This window comes from Mytilus californianus, unplaced genomic scaffold, assembly GCF_021869535.1.
Source record: "Mytilus californianus isolate M0D057914Y unplaced genomic scaffold, xbMytCali1.0.p SCAF_2, whole genome shotgun sequence".
Classification (NCBI taxonomy): domain Eukaryota; kingdom Metazoa; phylum Mollusca; class Bivalvia; order Mytilida; family Mytilidae; genus Mytilus; species Mytilus californianus.
The window spans coordinates 120,894,728-120,917,893 of record NW_026262668.1 but is presented as its reverse complement, the minus strand read 5'-3'; the positions used below and the strand labels follow the sequence as shown (position 1 = coordinate 120,917,893).

Here is a 23,166-nt window from a genome sequence, read left to right as displayed (position 1 = left end):
ATAAAAATATCTTTATTCTGCAATTTTATAAATACAGGAGATTCGATGAAGTACATATGCCCAAAATGTAAAAGTGAAATGGTGGTGGAACTTGACACCAAAGAATTACCAACATCTTTACAGAACACACCAGTGGGATCACTGATATCTGGTGACAATTTCATAGGGACGCCCAGCAAAGGCGTTATAAATGGGTAAGTTTACTATTTTACATTAGAACATCATATAACAATATAAGCACTTCTGTGGTCTTGTGATAGCATGCGTGCCGCAAATGCAGTAGGTTTGAACCCTGGCCTGGTCAAACCAAGGACTTAAAATTAGTATTTGCTGCTTCTTGCTAAGCAAGTTGCATTAAGGAGTAAGCACAAAAACTGGTCAGCTCAGAGTCAGAATAATGTGTCTGTGTAGGGTGACAATTCTTCCTGCGAACTATTACTTTGTGAACTAGTACGTTAAAAATCTGGCTCAGCTTGTCGGTTACGTACAAAGCAAGGTTCATATTCATATTGCACTAACATATTATCATCCTGGATATGCATTTAGTTTGCCCCTGGATGTTAATCAGCCATCCATCCATTCATTATATTACCATACCTTAGAATAACTGGGATGAAATAAATTTAGAATTAATGATCATATCACCATATATTAGGGTAACTGGGCTGAAATAAACCTTGGATTGTTAATCATATCACCTTATCAAAAAAGACTGAAATTTCCATTAAGTCCTGTATAACATGTTCAGGAGGTTGTTATACATTTTAGAATGTAATTATACTTAATATAGATTTTAACATTCCTCATATAAATATGTTATTTTTTTATAATAAATTTTCTGTTATTATTGTCCCTTGATTTATATGATTTTTGTTTTGTCAACTTTTTTTTTATTTACTAATACTTGTGAGAGATTTTACATTAATGACCTGAAATTTTAGCCATGTGTTAAGAGTTGAAAGTTACCCTTACATTAACCAATAAAAAACTGGCATTTTGAAATAAAGTCTAATAAAACATCATAAATAGTTTATAATTAACATTGTATGAATGTTGTTTTTCAGTAGTATAATATCAGGATCTCCTGTAGCTAAATCTTCACCAAAAAAGGAAAAAGAAAATAAAACTATTGGTTTTGATGATTTGGATGGAACTACAAGTATGTTTTAAATTTATTTTTTACTCTCTCTGCTTAAGTTGAAGACTAAACTTTCTTCCCAGGGTGTGAGACTGGACTGTACTTTAGGGTGTGAGATTGGACTTCTTTATGGTATGAGACTCATCTTCCTCCTTGTGAATGTGACTTGACTTCTTACTGGAGTGGTGGAATGGATTTTTTTACTTCAATCTGTGAGATTCAACTCTCTAAGGGTTTAAACATTTGGCTTTCTCTTTTCAAGTTTTCATTGTCGGATTCAACTTTCACCTTAAAGGGTTGGACATCTCCTTAGAATTAAACTAGTTTCTTCTAAGGGTGAAGGACTGTTTTTTTCATTACTGTGGGACACTCAATTTCTCCTTGGGATGTGAAACTTGAAATTTTTCTTAGGATGTGTGACTCAACTTTCTCTTAAAGATGTTTAACTTGACTTCCTTTTATGGGAGTAGCAGACTTAATTTCTTCCTTTAATTGGTGATTTTATGTTTTTCTTTTAGATATGAGACTTGACTTGCTCCTTTTGAATGTGAGACTTAATTTCTCCTCTTTGGATGTGAGACTTGACCTTCTTATTTTGGGTGAGAGATTTTATTTTCTCCTTTTGGATGATAGACTTGACGTTCTCCTTTTGGCTGTGAGACTTGACTTGCTCCATTTGGGTATGAGACTTTTGGGTTTGAGATTTGATAATCTCCTTTTAGATGTGACTTGACTTCTTCCTTTTGGATGTGACTTGACTTCTTCCTTTTGGATGTGACTTGACTTCCTCCTTTTGGATGTGATACAAATTTTCCTGTTGGCTGTGAGACTTGACTTTTTCCTTTTGGCTGTGAGGCTTGACTCTCCTTATGGTTGTGAGATTTTACTCTCCTTTTGGATGTGAGACTTGACTTTCACCTTTTGGCTTTAAGACTCGACTTTCTCCATTTTGGCTGTGAGACTTGACATTCTCCTTTTGGATGTGAGACTAGACTTTTTCCTTTTCCTTTTGGCTGTGAGACTTGACTCTCTTCTTTTCTGTGGGAGACCTGACTATATATCACCTTTTGAATGTGAGACTTGGACTCTCTCCTTTTTGATGTGAGAATTGACTCTCCTTTTGGGCGCAAGACTTGACTCTCTTTTGTGTGTTATACTTGACTTTCTTCTTTTGGGTTTGAGATATTACTTTTTAGTCCCCTACCGACGAAGTCGAAGGAGATTTTAGGTTTTCACTCCGTCCGTCTGTCTGTCCATCCGTCAGTCCGGCAAATCAGTTTTCCACACTTTTTTCTTCGTGCTTGAAGATATTGATTTGAAATTTCTATATAGTTTTATCATGACAAGTTACAGATCAAGTTCAAATTATGTTCCGGTCTGATGATTTTGTACAGAATTATGGTCCTTGGACTTAGAAAATTCACTCAAATAATCAGTTTTCCGCACTTTTTTTTGTCATGCTTGAAGATATTGATTTAATAATTTGTATATAGTTTTATCATGACAAGTTACAGATCAAGTTCGAATTTTGTTCCGGTCTGATGATTTTGTGCAGAGTTATGGTCCTTGGACTTTGAAAATTCACTCAAATAATCAGTTTTCCAAACTTTTTTTCGTCATGCTTGAAGATATTGACTTGATATTTGTTATATAGTTTACACCGTGACAAGTTATAGATCAAGTTAGCTTCTTGTTCCAGTACAATGAATTCTTAACCGGTAGGGGACTATGTATTGCCATGCAGTACTCTCAGAATGCTTGTTCATTTTGGTTGTGAGACTTGACTTTTCATTTTGGTTGTGAGACTTGACTCTCTCCTTTTGGTTTTGAGATTTGATTTTCTCCCTTTGGAAGTGAGACTTGACTTTTTCATTTTGGGTGTGGTACTTGACTTTCTCCTTTTGGGTATGAGACTTGACTCTCTCCTTTTAGATGTTAATTTTGGCTCTCTCCTTTTGGATATGATACTTGTCTTTCTCCTTTTGCATGTGAGACAGTACTGTCTCTTTTTTGGCTGTAAGACTTGACTCTCTAATTTTTGGGTTTGAGACTTAGCTTTCTCATTTTGGCTGTAAGAATCTGCTTTCTACTTTTTGATTTGAGACTTGACTTTCTTCTTTTGGGTATGAGATTTGACTTTATCATTTTGGGTGTGAGACTGTAGGGTGACATACTGGACCTTGTCTTTACAGGGTTATCCTGTTTGGTAATGTTATAATATTTGATATTAAATTGTAAAATGAGTATTACTGTATGATTTATGTGTTTTATCTAGGTTGACCTATTTTAAACATTTTTAAATCTTTTGATTTAATATTGGAGGGGAGTCATTATAAAGATCCAACAATTTTACTATTTTTTTTTTAATATATGATCAGATTTATAATTGAAATTTTTAAAATTGTAAAGGTTTGTTCTCCTCAAAAGGCATTGGTTAAAGGCATTTTCAACTAACAATATGTAAAAATATCAGGTAAATACAAAATTTAGTTCTGACAAAATCTTTTAGTATTAATGTCATCATGATGTTACAATCATTCTGTTGATGAAGAGCATAATTTTGACCATATTTTTTTTCTTTTTTGTTTTTAAATTACTGCTGAAGACAGCTTTGGTGATAGATATTTTATGTCCTGCCTATAATGGTAGGAAGTATTATGTTTTCTTGTCAGTAATTCTGTCCAATATTCTGCCAGTCCGTTATTCTGTCAGTTCATTTTTCTGTCTGTCTGTATGCCATTTTGTTTTTCTTTGACATGGTTTTTTGTTTTATAGTGATTAAGATTATAACACAATGTTGACTGCTGTACCCCAATTTTTGACATTTTACCTATTACAAACATCTAGAATGTATTTTTAGTAACATGCGGTATGCTCTGTGCAATATGCTGTTTTTGAACTATGAAAAGCTTAACACAACAGTATTGGTGTGCAAACTGAGCAAATACAAATGTACATGTGATCAAGTTTTAACAAATCACAAATCCTTAAAAATATTCGATTAATGATATATAATTATATTAATATGTGGGTATGGGGTATGTGATATAAAAATGAGGAGATGTGGCATGATTGCCAATGAGAAAACTATTTACCAGAGTTAAAATGAAGTGGAAGTAAGCAATTATAGGCTACCGTATGGCCTTTAACAATGAGAAAAACCCATACTGTATAGTCAGTTATAAATGCCCCCATCATGAAAAATGTGAAACAATTCAAACAAGAAAACTAACGGCCTATTTTATAACAAAACAATTTACAAAAAACAAGTATGGCAGACCAAGGACAACCACATAAAGAATGTGGAGGGGTTAAACATGTTGTGAGTGCTTAATCCTAGACCTTACCTTGGACACTGGTGTAACACCAAAACACAAAAAAAGAAAATATAAATGAAATATATATTCAAGCTTACTTACTTATGGTTCTATATTTTTTCAAGTACATGCCATTAAGATAACATGTGTTGATCCCCCAGATCTAAAAGTAGTCATTCTATATTTAAAGTAACAGAAAGAAACACAGTACAGCTGAGAACAAAAACAAAGGAACAAAGTTTTCATAATGTCAAGAGGAATAGAAGTTTCCAGCTTCCAGAATGGCAGGGAATTTCTGATGCTGAGGAGAATGTACAATTGAGACCAAAAACTGAAGGACATGATTTATATAGGAACAACAGAGAGAAAATTTTCCAAGATTTCGAACAGAAAGGAATATCTGATACCGATGAATCAGAATATAATGGTAATAGTCCCATTTCCCAACACCACTGAGAGATTAGGTTTACCTTAAGGAAAGCAACAATCATGATAGTTGTCTACTCTTTGGTCGGGTTGTTGTCTCTTAGACTCATTCCCCGTTTCCATTCTCAATTCTATTATTGTCTGGCAGTTTATATTGAAAATAATATTTCTATATGTGTGAAATAATCTGTTCATCAAATGGGATTGCTGTGAATATTGTCAAAATCATAAACAGCATGACTTGGATTATGTATTGTATTATTTAGAATAAAATTCCATAATATGCCATGGTGTTCTATATTGGGTTTTTTTCATCAGTATGTATGTACATAACACCACCTAGTTATTTTGATAGTAGGTAAATTGCTAAATTTGGTTTACATTAATCCTTTATCCTTCTATTTTGGCATAATTTTCTTCATCTAAATATAATTCTCACAAAGAATATTCCTGCATCGTATTTGCCTGTTTCATCAAAAATTTAAAACAATCATTTGCTGTATTTGTCATTTTAGATGATAAAAGACAACCATATTTTCTTGATCTATTATACAATTGTGTAAAATAATTTGTAATTGCATTCAAAATGTAATCATCTTATTGTGTTTTGATGATATATTGCATTATGTATTTGATCATTGTTATGTGACTTTTATTGAGTTATATTATACTAGTATATAAATGTTGAATATGTAGATAAAGAAAAAAATTAACACATGTGGTTGGCAAAACACATGTGAAACTTTCAAATGAAAGAAGCACTTGAATGCTTATTTATATATAAAAATAAGGAGCTGTGGTATGATTGCTAATGAGACAACTATCCATCAAAGTTCAAATGAAGTGGATGTAAGCAATTATTGGCAACCGTTTGGCCTTCAACAATGAGAAAAACCCATACCGTATAGTTGGCTATAAAAGGCCCCGACATGAAAAATATGAAACAATTCAATTGAGAAAACTACTGGCCTAATTTATAACAAAACAATTTACAAAAAACTAATATGACAGACATAAACCAACGAAAACCACTGAACTACAGGCTCCTGGGAGAGGCACATAAATAATGTGGCAGGGTTAAACATGTTTGTGAGCAATCTAATACTATTTCCAAAGCAGAGTTAGATATTCACTTGATGCATAGAACATTTTACAATTTGATAATTGTAAAAATGACTTAAAATAGATACCATTGATTTTCTAGGGAACAAAGACCCATCTGCAGTGATGTCAAACTCAGCTATGATCAGTCGAACACAGAAAGAAACAGTTATTCAGAAATCTTACTCTACTGGAACAACAATGTGTGATATGGACAAACTACAGGCTGATGAAAATCCAGAATATATAAAAAATAGTTCATGGTTAGGAGTTACAAAGTCTAACTCTCGTCAGGTTGGAAAAAGATCTTCCATAGATAGTGATATAACAATTCTGACAAATGACAGTAGTAGCATAGCCGTCATCTCTGAGTCGACAAATGAAAGTAGTAGCATAGCCATCATTTCTGAGTCAAGTAATGACATGATAGCTGATAGAACACATGATGGGTTCAGTGATAATAGTGAAGCTAAGACTGTTCATAATTTGACACTTCCAGTCAGAAAAGCTGGTTTGAACTCTAGTCAAAATTGTGAAATAGATATTGTCTCACGGAAACTAACTGGGATATCTGAGGAAGCAGCAGTGGTAACACCTATGGGGTCACCTCTGTCAAGTAGTATATGTTCTAGCATGGTTTCAAGTGTTTATGAAAATACTGTGACATCTCCAAGTACTGAAAATTTACACCAAGAGACTGTGGACTCATATAAAAATTGTGATAATGGTTTCCATGACAACCATAATGGAAACGAGGAAAGTATTTATGATGTTTTTGTAACAAATGATAATAAGGAATTTAATTCAATGCACACAAATGGAGAAATTGACAACAGAGAAAGTTCATTGACTGTAGAAGTATTGAATTCAAGTGAGACAACAACAGTGGATAACTCAAATTTAGACTATGATTCTGGTGATGTTTCCATGGATGCTGACAGTGTATTAAAGAGTTTCTGTGATACAGATTTTACTAACATTGATCACAGATTAAAGCTGTTTTTAACCATGACCTATCTAGAAGAAAATGAAACAGAAAAGGTTCAGTGTGCTCTTAAGGTAAAGAAGTAACTTTTTACTATACATCCAATGCACATTAAATAACTGAACTCATGAGTGAGATTTCTTGGATCAGTTTTGTATGGTTATTTAGAAATACACAGATGAGAATGTATTACCAATCAATAAATCTACATGATCTATATATGAGTCCTATTGTAAATTTTAATTATTTCTTCTTGTCCAGTTCATGATCATGGTCTAGCAATCATTGTCCTACATGCATAGTCAGATCATGATCCTTAATAAACTTTAAAAGTCTCTTGTTAATTATTATTTCCTTATTATTTATATCTTGTTATACTTTTTATTTATCCATCTATTTTCTATCAGCTGAATACATTTTTTTCCACCACATGTAATATAAACATGATAAATATAAATTATGTACAAAATTTCCTTGTAACTTCAAATTTTCATCATCATAATAGTTCCAAAGCTTGATTTTGGTAAACTATGCTTGATATTATCTGAAACATGACCAATTCTACTTGATATTTTCTGGATAAATCTATATTTTTTTTTTATTTATCATTATTAGTGATTATATATGTATTTGTGGCAGTAGCTTACAGAGCTTCTTTTTCTTAGAATTTCATGTTTTATTAGTACTCATTGTACTCTGCTTCCATATCATCAACATATACGGTATAAATGATAAGGTTTTGATATTCCTGTTACAGGTAGATATAGTACGGTATACATGATAAGGATTTGATATTCCTGTTACAGGTAGATATAGTACGGTATAAATGATAAGGATTTGATATTCCTGTTACAGGTAGATATAGTAAGGTATAAATGATAAGGATTTGATATTCCTGTTACAGGTAGATATAGTACGGTATAAATGATAAGGATTTGATATTCCTGTTACAGGTAGATATAGTACAGTATATGGAGACCGAGGAGTTCACAGGTTACGTGGTTGTGTCTACTGATAGAATTTTTATCTTCAAGTTCATTGATAAAGAAGACAGGTGAGTTACTCATGTTTATTCATACATGTAAAGTTATTATGATTTAGATTGGGCGCTAAAGTTAAGTCTTGACTGGCATGATCGTATATTGGTATGACGTTGGCGTCGGTCGTCCGAAGACACATTGGTTTTCGCACTCTAACTTTAGTTTAAGTGAATGGATCTCTATGAAATTTTACCATAAGGTTCAATACCACAAAAGGAAGGTTGGGATTGATTTTGGGGGTTATGGTACCAACAGTTAAGGAATAAGGGGCCAAAAAGGGGCAAAAATAAGCATTTTTGTAACTTCCAGACATAACTTGTGTGTTAGTGTATGGATCTCTCTGACATTGTACCACAAGGTTCCATATCACACAGGGAATGCTTGGATTGGTTTTGGGGTAATTGCCTCAAAATATTAGGAATAAGGGGCCAAAAAAGGGGCAAAAAACAAGCATTTTTCTAGTTTCATGACAATAACTTGTGTGTAAGTGTATGGATCTTTCTGAAATTGTACTACAAGGTTCCATATCACAAAGGGAAAGCTGGAATTGAGTTTGGGGGTAATTGCCAAAAACGTTTAGGAATAAGGGGCCAAAAATAAGCATTTTTCTAGTTTCCAGACAATAACTTGTGTTCAAGTGTATGAATCTCTCTGAAATTGTACTGCAAGGTACCATACCTCAAAGGGAAGGCTGGGATTGATTTTGGGGGTAATTGCTTCAAAATTTTAGGAATTAGGGGCCAAAAAAGGGGCAAAAAACAAGCATTTTTCTAGTTTCATGACAATAACTTGTGTGTAAGTGTATGGATCTTTCTGAAATTGTACTACAAGGTTCCATATCACAAAGGGAAAGCTGGAATTGAGTTTGGGGGTAATTGCCAAAAACGTTTAGGAATAAGGGGCCAAAAATAAGCATTTTTCTAGTTTCCAGACAATAACTTGTGTTCAAGTGTATGAATCTCTCTGAAATTGTACTGCAAGGTACCATACCTCAAAGGGAAGGCTGGGATTGATTTTGGGGGTAATTGCTTCAAAATTTTAGGAATTAGGGGCCAAAAAAGGGGCAAAACACAAGCATTTTTCTAATTTCATGACAATAACTTGTGTGTAAGTGTATGGATCTTTATGAAATTGTACTACAAGGTTCCATATCACAAAGGGAAAGCTGGGTTTGAGTTTTGGGGTAATTGCCTTAAATGTTTAGGAATTTGTGGCCAAAAAGGGGCCAAAAAACAAGCATTTTTCTAGTTTCCAGACAATAACTTGTGTTCAAGTGTATGGATCTCTCTGAAATTGTACTGCAGGTACCATACCACAAAGGGAAGGCTGGGATTGAGTTTGGGGGTGATGAATCATAAGGGGGTTCAAAAAATTTGGGGGGGGGGGTTTTCTTTAAAATTTTCCATTTTAAATTGGTTATTTCTGATTTATATATAAAAGCAAATAATAATGATATGGTTTGAATAGGTAAATTAAAAAATTTTAAGTTCTTACACCACATTCATTCTGTGTCAGAAACCTATGCTGTGTCAAATATTTAATCACAATCCAAATTCAGTGCTGTATCAAGCTTGAATGTTGTGTCCATACTTGCCCCAACTGTTCAGGGTTTGACCTCTGCGGTCGTATCAAACTACGCCCAGAAGAGCATTTTATTCAATGTTGACATTCTTTTCTTTTTGATTAATGAACCACATGATGAACACATGCCCATCATCTCCACTTAAGATCAAATTGCAAGGTTGCATGAATACAGATTCAAATGAGTTGAATTATTGACTTGCAAGTCAGTAATATATCAGTGATGTTTTTGGCTTATTTTGAAGAAATTGAACCAAATTGACTGAATAGAGAAATATTATAAATGTTTGAAAAAATTCTATTTTTTATTTTTTGTCTGATTTGTAGCTAATATCCCTTTATGGAGGAACTTAGGTGAACTTCAAAAAAACTAGAATTAAAAATTGATACTTTAAGTCAGAAGAGTTAAGAGACAAAATAAGCTAAAAATATTGATAGGTTATGGAGCTCCTTTTCGAGATATTTAATTTTTAAAAAATGGTAGGAAAAGACTGACTCAGACTTTTACCTTATATTTGCATTGGTATTATTTGGGTCTCAAATTGTAAGAAAAGAAATCTAGAATCTGCTTAAATTTTGGTAAATGACCTTTAATGAGCTATTGAAGTCTTATATGAAAAGAAAAATGGGTGTTATGGGGCAAAGTATTTTACCCTGTATTGTAGGAAAAAAAGCAAGGAGTCCGAACATCTGACAAAAATTCCTAAACCTGACCTAAGTACATCCTTGGGATGAAGAACATTTTGCCTATTTTATGAGATTTTAATCTTTTTGTACATCCGCCACATATCCTTTCATATCTAGTTATGAAATGTCATATAACTTATGTCTCACTTTTTAAACAAAAAGGTATACATTTAATTAGATTGATAAAACACTTGTGATCACTTGCTTGCTACCATGTTTATTTGTTTCTTCATATACATATATCTTAAAAATTACTGTATAATTAGTACTATATATATATGTATATGCTCGGAAACAGGCCCTTTAATTGGATTCATTAAAATATTCTTATTCTTATTCTTATTCTATACATATTATTGTAAAATTTTGTAAATAGGAAAAATTTGACAGAGATAAAGGAGAATGTGTAATTTTTGGCCCTAAAATCAAATTGATATGTTTCAAAATTTTTCCAATTTGCAGAACTAAATGTTAAATTTAACTTCAATAAAATATAGAGCAATTTTTTTCAAATTTATTCTTATTATCATGATTATAGGCTAAACAACCATGAAAGGATAGTTAATATTATACAATTGTTGTCTTTTGATTTGATGTGATTTTTATATGACCGCAAAAAAAATTGCGTTTGTATATTGCTATCATGTCATCGTCGTCGTCTGAAGACATTTGGTTTTAGGACAATAACTTTAGTATAAGTGAATGAATCTCTATGAAATTTAATCACAAGGTTCAATAGCACAAAAGGAAGGTTGGGATTGATTTTGGGGGTTATGGTCCCAACTGTTTAGGAATTAGGGGTCAAAAAGGGGCCAAAAAAGGCATTTTTCTAGTTTCCGGACAATAACGTTAACTTGTGTACAAGTGTATGGATCTCTATGAAATTATACCACAAGATTCCATACCACAAAGGGAATTTTGGGATTGACCTTGGGGGTTATGGCTCAAACGTTCAGGAATAAGAGGCAAAAAGGGGGGACAAGGTTTTTCTGGTTTCCGGACAAATACTTAAGTATTAGTTAATGGATCTCTATGAAATTGTACCACAAGGTTCCATACCACACACAGAAGGTTGGGGTTGATTTTGTGGGTTGTGGCTTTAAAGGGAAACTTCGCAAAAAAATAAAAAAAGGATATTATGTTCGTTATGTATAAAAAAGCACAAATTCATAAATATTAACGTTTTATTCCCCTAGATAAGAGATCAGCATCGATTTTAAATTGAGATTATCAATTCTCTACATGTCGCAATCTTGACGGCTTGCCGATTTAAAAACCATGTGATATCTATAAACCACAAAGTACCAAAAAAAGCAGGGACTAACGTACTCGTAATTCAGTGTCGAAATCATGCGTACGGTTGTTTTAACCCGACAAGGTAATGACAAAAGCAATCCCAGTTTCCCTGATCCAAAAAAAAAAAAAAAAAAAAATTATACCAAACATGTTGTACTACCTATCTGCAAACTTTTTAAACTAACTTGATACAGAACAATGTTTAAATGAAGGTTTAAGAGTCGGAAAAGTTGGCCCATTGGACATCTTTTTTTTCTTAAATAACTATGGTTTGTCGCTTTTAAACTGTTATTTTTTACTAAGTTTATGAAACAAGTAAATATATAGGAGAATTACTTTAGACCAATTACTTTTATGGATTCTCTCAAAGTTTAAAGTCATAATTAACTAGCGGTGTTCCATGTAAAATTGTTTTCAAAAATCTAATTTGGTCATAAGTCTTTTATGCAATACATTTATTCAAGTCCGTCCTTCTCTAATTTGATCATCAGCATGGCTAAAGGAATTATTGCCAGAGGTATTGTGAGGTGACAAGTCCAGGTATTCAAGCGATTTCCTGTCGGGCTAAAAAACTCTTTATTACACAATTACATAATGCAAGTTCATACATCGCTTCACTGCTGAGCGTATCAGTGTACATGGCCGTTAACTTGGAACTTTTCATTTAAAAACTATCAGATGTAATATACATCATGTGTACATTTTTTGTCTGGAGTCCGGCCGTGATATACTAGTCATTGCTAAACTCATATGGGTAAACAATTTTACTACCACTTGTTTATGGATGACATTTTTGGTGTAAAGAATGATATTTATGAAAATCTAGATAATTCCAGCTAAAGATTTGAGGAAATAAAATCTATTTTGATACTTCCTAGGGTAAAATTTTGAAAAATGTAAGTATATACTCGTTGTCAATAATTATGGAAAATTTGAAACATAGCCTATATATATATTTATTTCACAAAAATGTATGCAATGTCGATCATTGGTTTATACAGCTAGACCGTTACGGAACTTTAGATATTCACAATTTAAAATATATATTGAAAATTATTGTCATTCTTGGTTGAAATGATGAAAGGAATCATTAAAATGTGTACGTACGCTGTGATAAGTAGGAATTATCAAAAATAAAAAGCATTGTTCCAAAAAGGAATTTAAAAAACAACTCACTTCTATCGAAAGTTACAGATGAAAAACTTAAATTTACAACAAAAAATAATAGTTTCTGGATGTAATTTAAAAACTAAATTTTAGTTGAGTAAAAAATGTTTAGTCGGAATTTAGACCATTTAACCAACCTAGGACACCTTTTAAAAGATGTCTGGTGATGCTTTACAATCGTGATAATTTCTGTGACATGGAACATTCTGTTAAGGTAGTGATTAACCTTAACATTTTCGTGTATTACAGCGGAACTTCATGTATATGCCAAGGAACCGTCCCATGACGTCTCACGTACATACAGGTTTATATTTATATTGGCGTTCAATACCTATTTATGATAATAAGGTTTTATGACATTCACAGTTCTGCATGTTCTGTAAACCAAATTCATATTTTATTTTCAGACCAAATGAGGATATGTAATTTTTGAAGGAAACATATTGACTATCAAATTAATTTTGGTGTTTTTTACTAAGTACATGTATTAAATTATCGAAATTTAAAATACTGCTTGTCCTTTAAGTACTGTAGCTGATATTAAGGAGTATTCTCTGAATTTACAGAAATATTTTTGTTCCTGGATGTAATTAAAAATTTTTATTTAGTTTAGTGATATAAGTTGAGAAGAAAAAAATCTAGTCAGAATTTAAATCATTGCCCCACCCAGGACCCCTCTTAAATCAATAATGGTCATGCTTCACAATCGTGAGAATTTCTTTGACATGGTACATTCTGTATAGGTAGTGATTTACCTTAACATTTCCGGGTATTACAGAGCTACATGTATATTACCTGTATATGGTAAGGTGTCGTCCCATGTGGTCTTACGTATACAGGTTCACGTTTATAATGGTGTTCAAAACCTTTTTCTGATATAACAAGATTTTATGACATTCACACTTCTGAATGTTCTGTATACCAAATTTATATTATATTTTCAGACCGAATGAGAATATGTTTATTTTCAAGGAAACATATTGAGTATCAAATTAATTTTGGTGGTTATTTTTTTACTTGGTATTAAATCACAGAAATTTTAAAATACTACTGCTTGTCCGCTATTAAGGAGTATTCCCGTCTGTTTAGAGTGTGAATAATCTGTCCTACTGAAGGATATGAATGACAAGTCTTGCAAAGGTACAAGATATAAAGCACAAACAAATACAGATTCCTCGAGTCTGCAGTCTTAAATAAAAATCACAAACGTTTTCTTGCACTGAATAATACATGATTAACATGTTTCAGTCGAACTTAAAACATTTATAATTACACCCACCTTTACAGTTTTATTTCCTATTTATATTTAAGACTTAGTATAGAATAAATATAAACAAGAATGTGTCCATAGTACACGGATGCCCCACTGGCACTATCATTTTCTATGTTCAGTGGACCATGAAATTGAGGTCAAAACTCTAATTTAGCATGAAAATTAGAAAGATCATATCATAGGGAACATGTGTACTAAGTTTCAAGTTGATTGGACTTCAACTTCATCAAAAACTACCTTAACCAACAACTTTAACCTGAAGCAGGACAGACGGATGGACGGACGCACAGACTGGAAAACAAAATGCCCCTAGGTGGGGAATAAAAATATAACCCTTTCGAATCATGAGAACTTCCCCTTTTGTTAACAAAGTAAACTCCTCATTTTGAAGTTGATTGTAATACATTTGTTTGATTTCATCAAAAACTGAATTCTTGTGGTTCTATGATATGCTGAATCTAACTGTGCATTCAGATTTTTAATTTTGGGCCCTGTTTTCAAATTAGTCCATATTAAGGTCCAAAGGGTCCAAAATTAAACTTTGTTTGAATTCATGTTTTTTTTTTTTATATGCTGAATCTAACTATGGAATTGGATTTTTGACCATTAAATAGGTAAAATGTCCCATTTCAAAATTTTTATCTGACCACATTTATTCTGTGTCAGAAATCTATAATGTGTCAAATATTTAATCACTATCCAAATTCAGAGCTGTATCAAGCTTGAATTTTGTGTCCATACTTGCCCCAACTGTTCAGATTTTGACCTCTGTGGTCGTATCCAGCTGCTTCAGGCGGAGCACATTTTTATTTTGATATGTATGGAAGCCTACCTGAATTAATGGCACACAGAAGAACTCTGATTTATGAATCTTTAAGTAAAAGATTTTAATTCTGTATATGATTTTGCATAATGTTGACTCTCTTTCAGTGATGATTATGAAAGCTGTTTGAAGTGTATAGAAAATCAACCAATCACAGAACTGCAGTATATTGACATCGGTCTTGGTTACCAGAGTCTGAGGTTTGAGTTCAGCACTGAATGTTCCAGTTTTACATTTCTGATACGAGATGAAGGAAGGTGTAAACACTTCATTAATCTAGTCACTAGTATGTTTTTTTCTGAAATATTCATTTTGTGAGCAAAAACTACATTAAAAGTAAGAATGATTGAGATTGAATATTGAATTCATTTCCATCATTTTTGTTTGTATGCAACAAAAGTCATGAAGGCGATACATGTACATAGCAGTCATAGATTTCTATGTTAGCATTTAGTTTCAGTCTATTAATAACTTTGTCAAAAAACAAGGGAGCTGGTCAACTAGTTAACGTCTGTCTGTCCTTCCTTCTATTTGTCTCAAATAATTTTTGTCACATTTTTGTCCAGAACTACAAATCAGAGCTTTCTGAAATTATTTAAGTTTCATGTGAGCATGGTATACTGTGTGAGGCATTTTTAGATTCATCTTTCATCAACTTCCTGGTTAACAAATGCTTATGTATTGTTTCACATAATGGCCATTTATGAAATTTTCTCAGAAACTACAAATCAAGACTTTCTGAAATTTGGAATCAACCTTCATATCAGCATTTCATGCATATTTATTACCCTTACAGAAAGAACAAATTATTAGTAAAACAATATGCTTACCCTTGCAGAAAGAATAAAGTATAAGTAAAGCAATATGCCTACCCTTATAGAAAGAATAAAGTATAAGTAAAGCAATATGCTTACCCTTACAGAAAGAATAAAGTATAAGTAAAGCAATATGCTTACCCTTACAGAAAGAATAAAGTATAAGTAAAGCAATATGGTTACCCTTACAGAAAGAATAAAGTATAAGTAAAGCAATATGCTTACCTTTGCAGCAAGAACAAATTATATGAAACATAATTACTCTACCTGGTATTGAGAAAACTATTTTCCCAATGCTGTGGCTGAAAAAAAAGTGTTCTTTTAAATCCCAGGTATTGTACAGGACACAGCATTTAGTGAGAACAGTAAGCTGCAGGGAATCAGTAAATATAATGCTGCAACCATGGAGAATTTGAAGTCAGCTATTGCAGAGAGTGATGAGGACGAGGATGGACAATTTAATTTAGTCAGATATCTGTGTGGTATTTTGGTTGAAGAAGGTATTAAATGTATACCCTTCATGATACTGTTTGAGCAAAAAATATTTACTTTAACATAAGAATAAAGAGATGGGGTATGATTATGAATGAGAACTATTCATCAAGGTCATTTGCAAGATATCTATTTAAGGTTGCAAGTATTACTGTTACATGTACTATCAAATTACTGTAAAATTGTGTGTAGCTGTGAACCAAATTTCACTTTTTCCACAGTTCCTTCAAAAATGTGAAAGTATTACATTTAAATATTCATAACAATGCAAGTAATTTACATGTCATGATAATAAAAATTCAAAACAAAATACTTGCAGACCAAACCATATAATGAATACACACATTCAAAACAAAATGATAAATATTCACAGACAAAAAACACTAAATAAATACTCACAAGCCACAACATTAAAGCCACCAAACTAAACTCCAAAAGAGTTATGCAAAATGAGGCCAAAAATTTTCAAACCCACAGAAAATACAAAAAAAAAATACAGTATGAAAATTAATAATGTACATCTTTGACTCCAAGAATATTTTTTTGTCATACAATTTCAGAGGATATCAGAGTATCAGTTGGTTTAACTATCACAGAGCAGGAATTAATACTTGTGACCGAAAACTACCAGTGGCCATTGCCTCGATTACAGGCTCCCTTAGATGCAGAGGTCAAAGGTCAACAATTTACAATAAGAGATTGTCAGAAAATCAACAATATTGCAACTGTGGTATGTTTTATTACAGTTTTTTTTCACACAGAATATTGTAAAATACTCACAAAAATTACAGTTTTTCAATGCCATTTTATCTACTATGAAATATATTATGTTCCTCCTTGAAAAAAAACAAAAGGTAAGCAGTATTTCTGCCACAACTCTCTCATAAAGTAAATGATTAGTACCTCAAATTCACTCCTAAAAATCAACATTCCTGTGTTTTCATCTCGTCTCACTATTTGTATGACTTAGTGACCAATGTCTGTTAGCCGAGAACATCTGTATAGTCTTATGCCATTTGACAACTAACTTTATTAGAATGGTCTCAGTGGCTTAGTTGCCCTTCACACTTTGTTAATCAGCATAGCCTTAAAAAATGACTTGTCAAACTTCAACCAAACTTCTACAGGTTCTTCTACAGGACATGGAAGTTTGTTCACCTACTATTTTAATTTTTGATTTGACATGGACTTAGCCGTTACTGCTTATATCAGTTTGTTAAACTACAACTCCTTGATAATGGCTTATATATTTCATATTTTAAGACAGCAGGGGACACTCATCTTCTTTTAAAAATTCACAATTTTTTAGGAATAAAACATTAGCTGTGATTTTTTTATTTAAATAAAAAGAATTTTAACCAGATGTTATTTTTGCAGACATTTCAGAATAATTGAGCTGAAATTTGAATTTGTTAGGATAAACTTACATGACAGATTGATTCAGTTTAGATGGGATATTTCTAAATGCTTTCTTTCCAGATTGACATTTTTAAGTCCAGTGATTGCCCTCTCACTATTGCATGTAACATTGTCAAAATAGAGGGATATTACAACTCTAATAATTCATTGCCTAAATTGAAGATGTTCAGCTCTGAAGAGATCCTTACTGTTTGTTCATGACCCACCAGAGTACTTCTACAGTTTGATAACTTGAATATCCTAACTCTACATCTATGATTATTGTCATTACTATACAGACTGTTTTATACATAATACAGCAAGCTAAATGATGAGAAACTTAATAAATACTATGTTGAGATGATAAATAAAATCTAGATGTGAAAATGTTGTGTGATAAGAAAATCAATTATTTTTGATTTCCAAATAAAGTATTTATTATTTTCAGGAGACTTGTGAGAATGATACAACTCAAATTAGATTGACCTTCTTCCACGAAGAATCACAACAAGAGGTCAGCTGGCACATAGCTATGACAACAGATTCAGCAGTGCTTTCATTAGTCAATGCAATCAGAGAACCATGGGAAAATGAATTTGGAGTAGATCTAGATGTTACTCCAGTATCATTTTTATCAAACAGTTTATAATTTACATATTTTATATTTAAGTTAAGTTTCATGATATCACATTATGTTCGCTTATATTTTAATGGTGCTCTGTAACTTCATGTATTTTTTTTCTTTTGGTAATACCTTTTAAGGCATAGTGAATGCTTTTTATGGGCATACAGTCTATTATATGTAATTATTTGAATAAGTTTAAAAGCTTATCAATGGCAAAATCATTCAAATCTTTATACCCAGTTGGGTTTTTATACTTGTACTATTACAGTGGCGGATCCAGAAATTTTCATAAGGGGGGCCCACTGAGTGCCTAAGAGGGGGCCCGCTCCAGTCATACTTCAGTGATTCTCTAAATAATCAACCAAATTTTTCCCACAACCAAGCCCCCTGTAAAACCCTCTAAATCCGCCACTAAACAGATTCAGCAGTGCTTTCATTAGTCAATGCAATCAGAGAACCATGAGAAAATGAATTTCGTTTACATCTAGATGTTACTCCAGTATCGTTTTTATCAAACTAAGAATTGTCCAGGAAAGTCATATGCCTTAGTTTGATCTAATTCATATTCTTTTAAATGTTTTTTTTTATCTTTAAAATGTTTATTGGTGTACACTTAATACTTTACTCTCAGGTTTTATTTTAAATGTCATTGTTACTTTTATTTGGTTTATTTTAACATGATAGATTGTATTTTAGTATATTTAAACATGCACTTGTGGTTATTGGTAAGTGATGGGACACAAACATTACCTTCAAAACTACCGTATTGTATTTATCCCAGTGTATATAAGTATGAAAAAGAAGGAGGTGAACCATTACAGTAAAAAAACATTATTTGAGGTATAGAACCACTAATTCTGCCCGGTCAGAAAGAACAAGAAAGTGGTACATATTTTAAACAAATTGTTCCTACGCATAGCTGTAACTTTGTCAATAAGTAAAATATTTGGGTAATTTTGGTATCATATAAAAGCTTAAGGACTTGGGATCACTATATAACCTTGTTGAAAGTTTTTTTTTTTTTAATAATTAAAAAACATATATGAAATTATAATAGCAGGGCACATTTGCCCTGTTATTCAGGTTAGAAGTACCTCTTTTGTACTACCAAACTTAGGGGAACCAGTGCGCTCTAATATGCAATTAAAGGTATGTTGAATTTTTCAGCACAAGTCAGGATAATGTATAGTTTTGACATGAAATGACTGCCACTTTATTTGAACTTAAGACAAAGTAGCCATTAATGTTTGAAATTGCAGAATTTAACATAGAAAGCAATGGGGCTATGAATTAATGGTTTTATTCCTATAAAGAACCTGGTATGAAATATTGGAAAAATGATACCAAGTTTTTAAAAATTGAAGGTGATTTAAAAATCCTTTTTAATGCATTCTTGGCCTTGAATGACTACTCTCTTTAAATTAAAAGAATTGGGTAAAATTATATGAAAAAGGGATGTCATTAAGATCATTCACTGCAACACTTGTATCCCATTGTAATCATATATCCTATATCAGCCAAAGCTTGCCTAAATAGTGCACTATCAATCTGACATTTGCATTTACCAAGTATTTCTAGTTTTTTTGTAGTCAAGTCCATTAAGTAACCAAGTGGACATCTTAAATTGTAAAATTATTAACATTGATATTGATGAACTATTGTATGAACCATTCCCTCTATGATCATATCTTATTAGAAGTGACTTCATTTAACAGGCTGTTTGTCTCATTATAGCCATAGGTTTATTTAATTTCCACCTGACTACCCTCTATTTTACTGTCAAACATGTGATCTCATTACATGGACATGTGACCTAATTACAGACATGTGACCTCATTACACATCATCCCCATTAACCGTGTTATTTTTTATCTACTTAAAAGATATGTTGATTTTTTCAGCTTTTGTTTTTAATATGTTCATATTCTCATTTTAAGTTCAGTAAATTTTAATACACATTCATGCTTTTACATGTGAAAAAATGAAAAAAGTACATTTGTGTCATTATTTTTTATAAAGCATTACAATTTAACCATCAATTATGCCAAGTATAGACACTTGGGTGAAAGTTTCCTGGATTCCAACCACATTTAGTCACAGGAATTAAAGAATGTAGGTTTTCAATAAACTAAACTTAGATATTCAAGTAAGATTTCTTATAAGTTACAACAAACAAATATAATTCATAGTTTCTTTGTGAAAAGATCTTATCTGATTTTAAAAACCAATGGAAATTTGCCAGTTTTCTTTGAATTTGGTGGATAATGAAAATCTGTCAATTTTGATGCCAATATCTAAATAAAAAAAAATATTTACAATCAAGTCTATGTTTCTGTAAACTATGATACATTGTGATAATGGCTATTAAATCCTTATTTGAAAGTATGTCTAAAAATTGAGGCCATATTATTGCCTGATTGACCCTTTTCTAATTCTAATCGGTGATTTCTTTGTTCTAACATTAAATATGCAAATATGTTAAAATATGTACAGCAATACATGTATATCTGTTAAATTATTTTAGTGCGTCTTCCTTATTTTTATAATTTCATATATTATGTTTTAATGTCTTTTTATATACATTCAGTGCAGTTATGAAAAATATTTTTTATGAGTTTTGTTGAATAAATGGATTATCATTTTACCTGTTGAATGAGTTTATTTTTATCAATTTAATCAGCAAACTGTGATATCATAGCTTGGTAGAAACTTATGTTATTTTACATTAGAGATTTATCAAGTAACATACATACATACAAATATCATGTCTTTATATGTACAAATGCCCATGCCATTCATCTAACCTGGTTGTTATAGACAAAATTGTCCAGTAGAGACATTTGGTATACTTTATAAAACTGTGAAAGTACTTTTATTTGTATCAATTTTCTTGGTTTGAGCAAAAGTTACATGTTCATGGGTTCTTAAATTCATGGATTTTAGTTGTCTGAAAAAAAATAAGTGAAGATTTTGAAGCCATCAGAAACATAATTCTTGAAAAAATCATTTATTGTTTTATAATGATTTATATATAATTGCTTTTGGAAATAAGCTAATTCATCTTTGCTTACAAAATGTCTCGATTGAAGGATATTTCAAGAAATTCTACACATGTACTTTGAATTGTAGAATTAATTCTAATGAAATAAAAAAGCAAGCCCAATGTGAAATTATAATTTTTGTCTCACCTTGACCGAGTCAAAAAGGGAGACATAGGTATGCTGCTTCCAGAGGTGACAGCATAAACAATGTATTAGTTTGTGATTAGGTCAGTTTATGGGGAACTACTAGTAGTAGGTCAATGATATTTTGATATGCAGTTGTATCAGCATTGGCACATCTCATTTCCATTTAGATTGTTTGACCCCACCCCCTCAGTCATAGTCTATTGACACTGAAACTTTTGCTTAGTTTACATGAATTAGATAGTGATTAGGTCAGTTTATGGGGAACCGTTAGTGGTAGGTCAATGATTTTGGTATGCATATGTATAAGCATTGGCAAATCTCATTTTCATGGAGATTAATTGGCCCTGTACCATCAGTCATGGTTCATTGACTTTGAATATTTTACTTATGGTAGCATAATACAAAGATTTTTCATCCCCAATCAGACAACTTTAAACTGATGTAATTTCTTTCATACAGCTTTAATATTCATAAATGAGGAACCAAAAGAAAGAAGAAAGATTAATCTTTCAAATGGTGATAATTTCATTATTACATAATTGATTATTATGTAATAAGTTGCTAGATTCTGATATCCACATTTGAATGAAATTAGCTTCTTTGTTATTCATAGCATCCCAAAATTTTTGATAGATTCTTGTGCAACACAGTTATACCTCCAAAATTGTGTCCCAGATTTTTCCTATTGTGTTTCATTCTCTCATAACCCTTCAATTAAGTTTGCAACCTAATTTCATAAGAAATCACTCAATTTAATTGGGTATAAAATTTGTTCTATTGATGTTTTTTGGAAATCTGAGACTCTGTTTTGAAGATAACTGGTCAAGGAACAACATGTAGTAAAATCAGCCATATAGGGTCACCCGTCTAGGAGCTAATTTCATTTAAAACTACATTTTCATGATAAAAATGTATGTGTCACAATTGAATAAACAAGGATTCTCCTATATGAACCTCATTAACTTCAATATAATTCACACATGTATCATGGGGATACTTCTGGATTGGCCTTTAATCATAAATCAATTAGGTTTTGACCAGTAAGAAAGCATTCTACTTCAGCAATTCTAATTATATTAAGAAAATGCACACCCTATGCATCAAAAACCAGATCTGGCAGGAGAAGTTATATCATTATTGACCTTGCTGTAAGTCAGCTGCTACTGATATGGTCAAAACTCCGCCCACCTGTATAAACATCAACCATCAATGATCTCAGAAGTTTAATTACACATTGCATTTTTTTTTTTTTAATATGGATTTTTTATTCAATTAGTACATGAAACAATATATTTTGCTTTTAACATTTTCCCAAAAAGTAAGTTATGCATGTGTACATAAAATCATCAATTGGTCATTCTAGAGGATTCTAATGGGGGATTTCTAGAATTATAATTGTATAAAATGAAAATATGGTGTTTTACACAAAGTAAAATTTTCTTATTATTGTAGTTTGAAATAAAAAATTTAATTTGTGTTTTCTTTTAAAAAGAATTCATATTTACACATTCTAAAGAAAATCTAATATAACCATCAGCATTAACATCAGCGACATTAATTGTTGTACAATTATGTTTGTTTAAAATATCAGTACATTTATATTTGATTCCCTCTATAGCTCCAAATTATTTTTTTGTTTTTTCTCCTGGCAGCTCTAATATAGAAATGTTTTTATTTGGATTTCATTATCTTCTTTTCTCTATAAACCCCGAATTCAACCTCTTTTCTTTGACTGTTTTTTTTTATAGCTGGTCAGTGGTCATAAAGCTATCAAATGATTCTATTAAGTAACCACAAAATACTGCCCACATGTT

At 31.7% G+C, this 23,166-nt stretch overlaps 1 protein-coding gene across 6 annotated transcripts in view; it reads left to right on the top strand.

Moving 5' to 3' along the window:
* Positions 1-23,166, top strand: part of LOC127728681 (serine/threonine-protein kinase 11-interacting protein-like) — a 480,863-nt gene that overhangs the window by 34,749 nt on the left and 422,948 nt on the right. For 3 of the 6 annotated variants that reach the window (XR_007994314.1, XR_007994312.1, XR_007994313.1), the window contains exons 15-19: positions 38-194; positions 1,065-1,159; positions 4,646-4,882; positions 6,086-7,041; positions 7,921-8,838. Coding sequence is in view for 2 of the 6 variants with exons in the window: in XM_052236287.1 (XP_052092247.1) it covers positions 38-194; positions 1,065-1,159; positions 4,646-4,882; positions 6,086-7,041; positions 7,921-8,021; positions 14,942-15,120; positions 15,982-16,149; positions 16,702-16,871; positions 17,988-18,188 (2,264 nt within the window). In the remaining 4 variants the exon portion in view is untranslated. Of the gene's footprint in view, positions 1-37; positions 195-1,064; positions 1,160-4,645; positions 4,883-6,085; positions 7,042-7,920; positions 8,839-14,941; positions 15,121-15,981; positions 16,150-16,701; positions 16,872-17,987; positions 20,814-23,166 lie in introns of those variants that run through there. The other 3 variants (XM_052236288.1, XM_052236287.1, XR_007994315.1) reach the window with 3 other exon arrangements.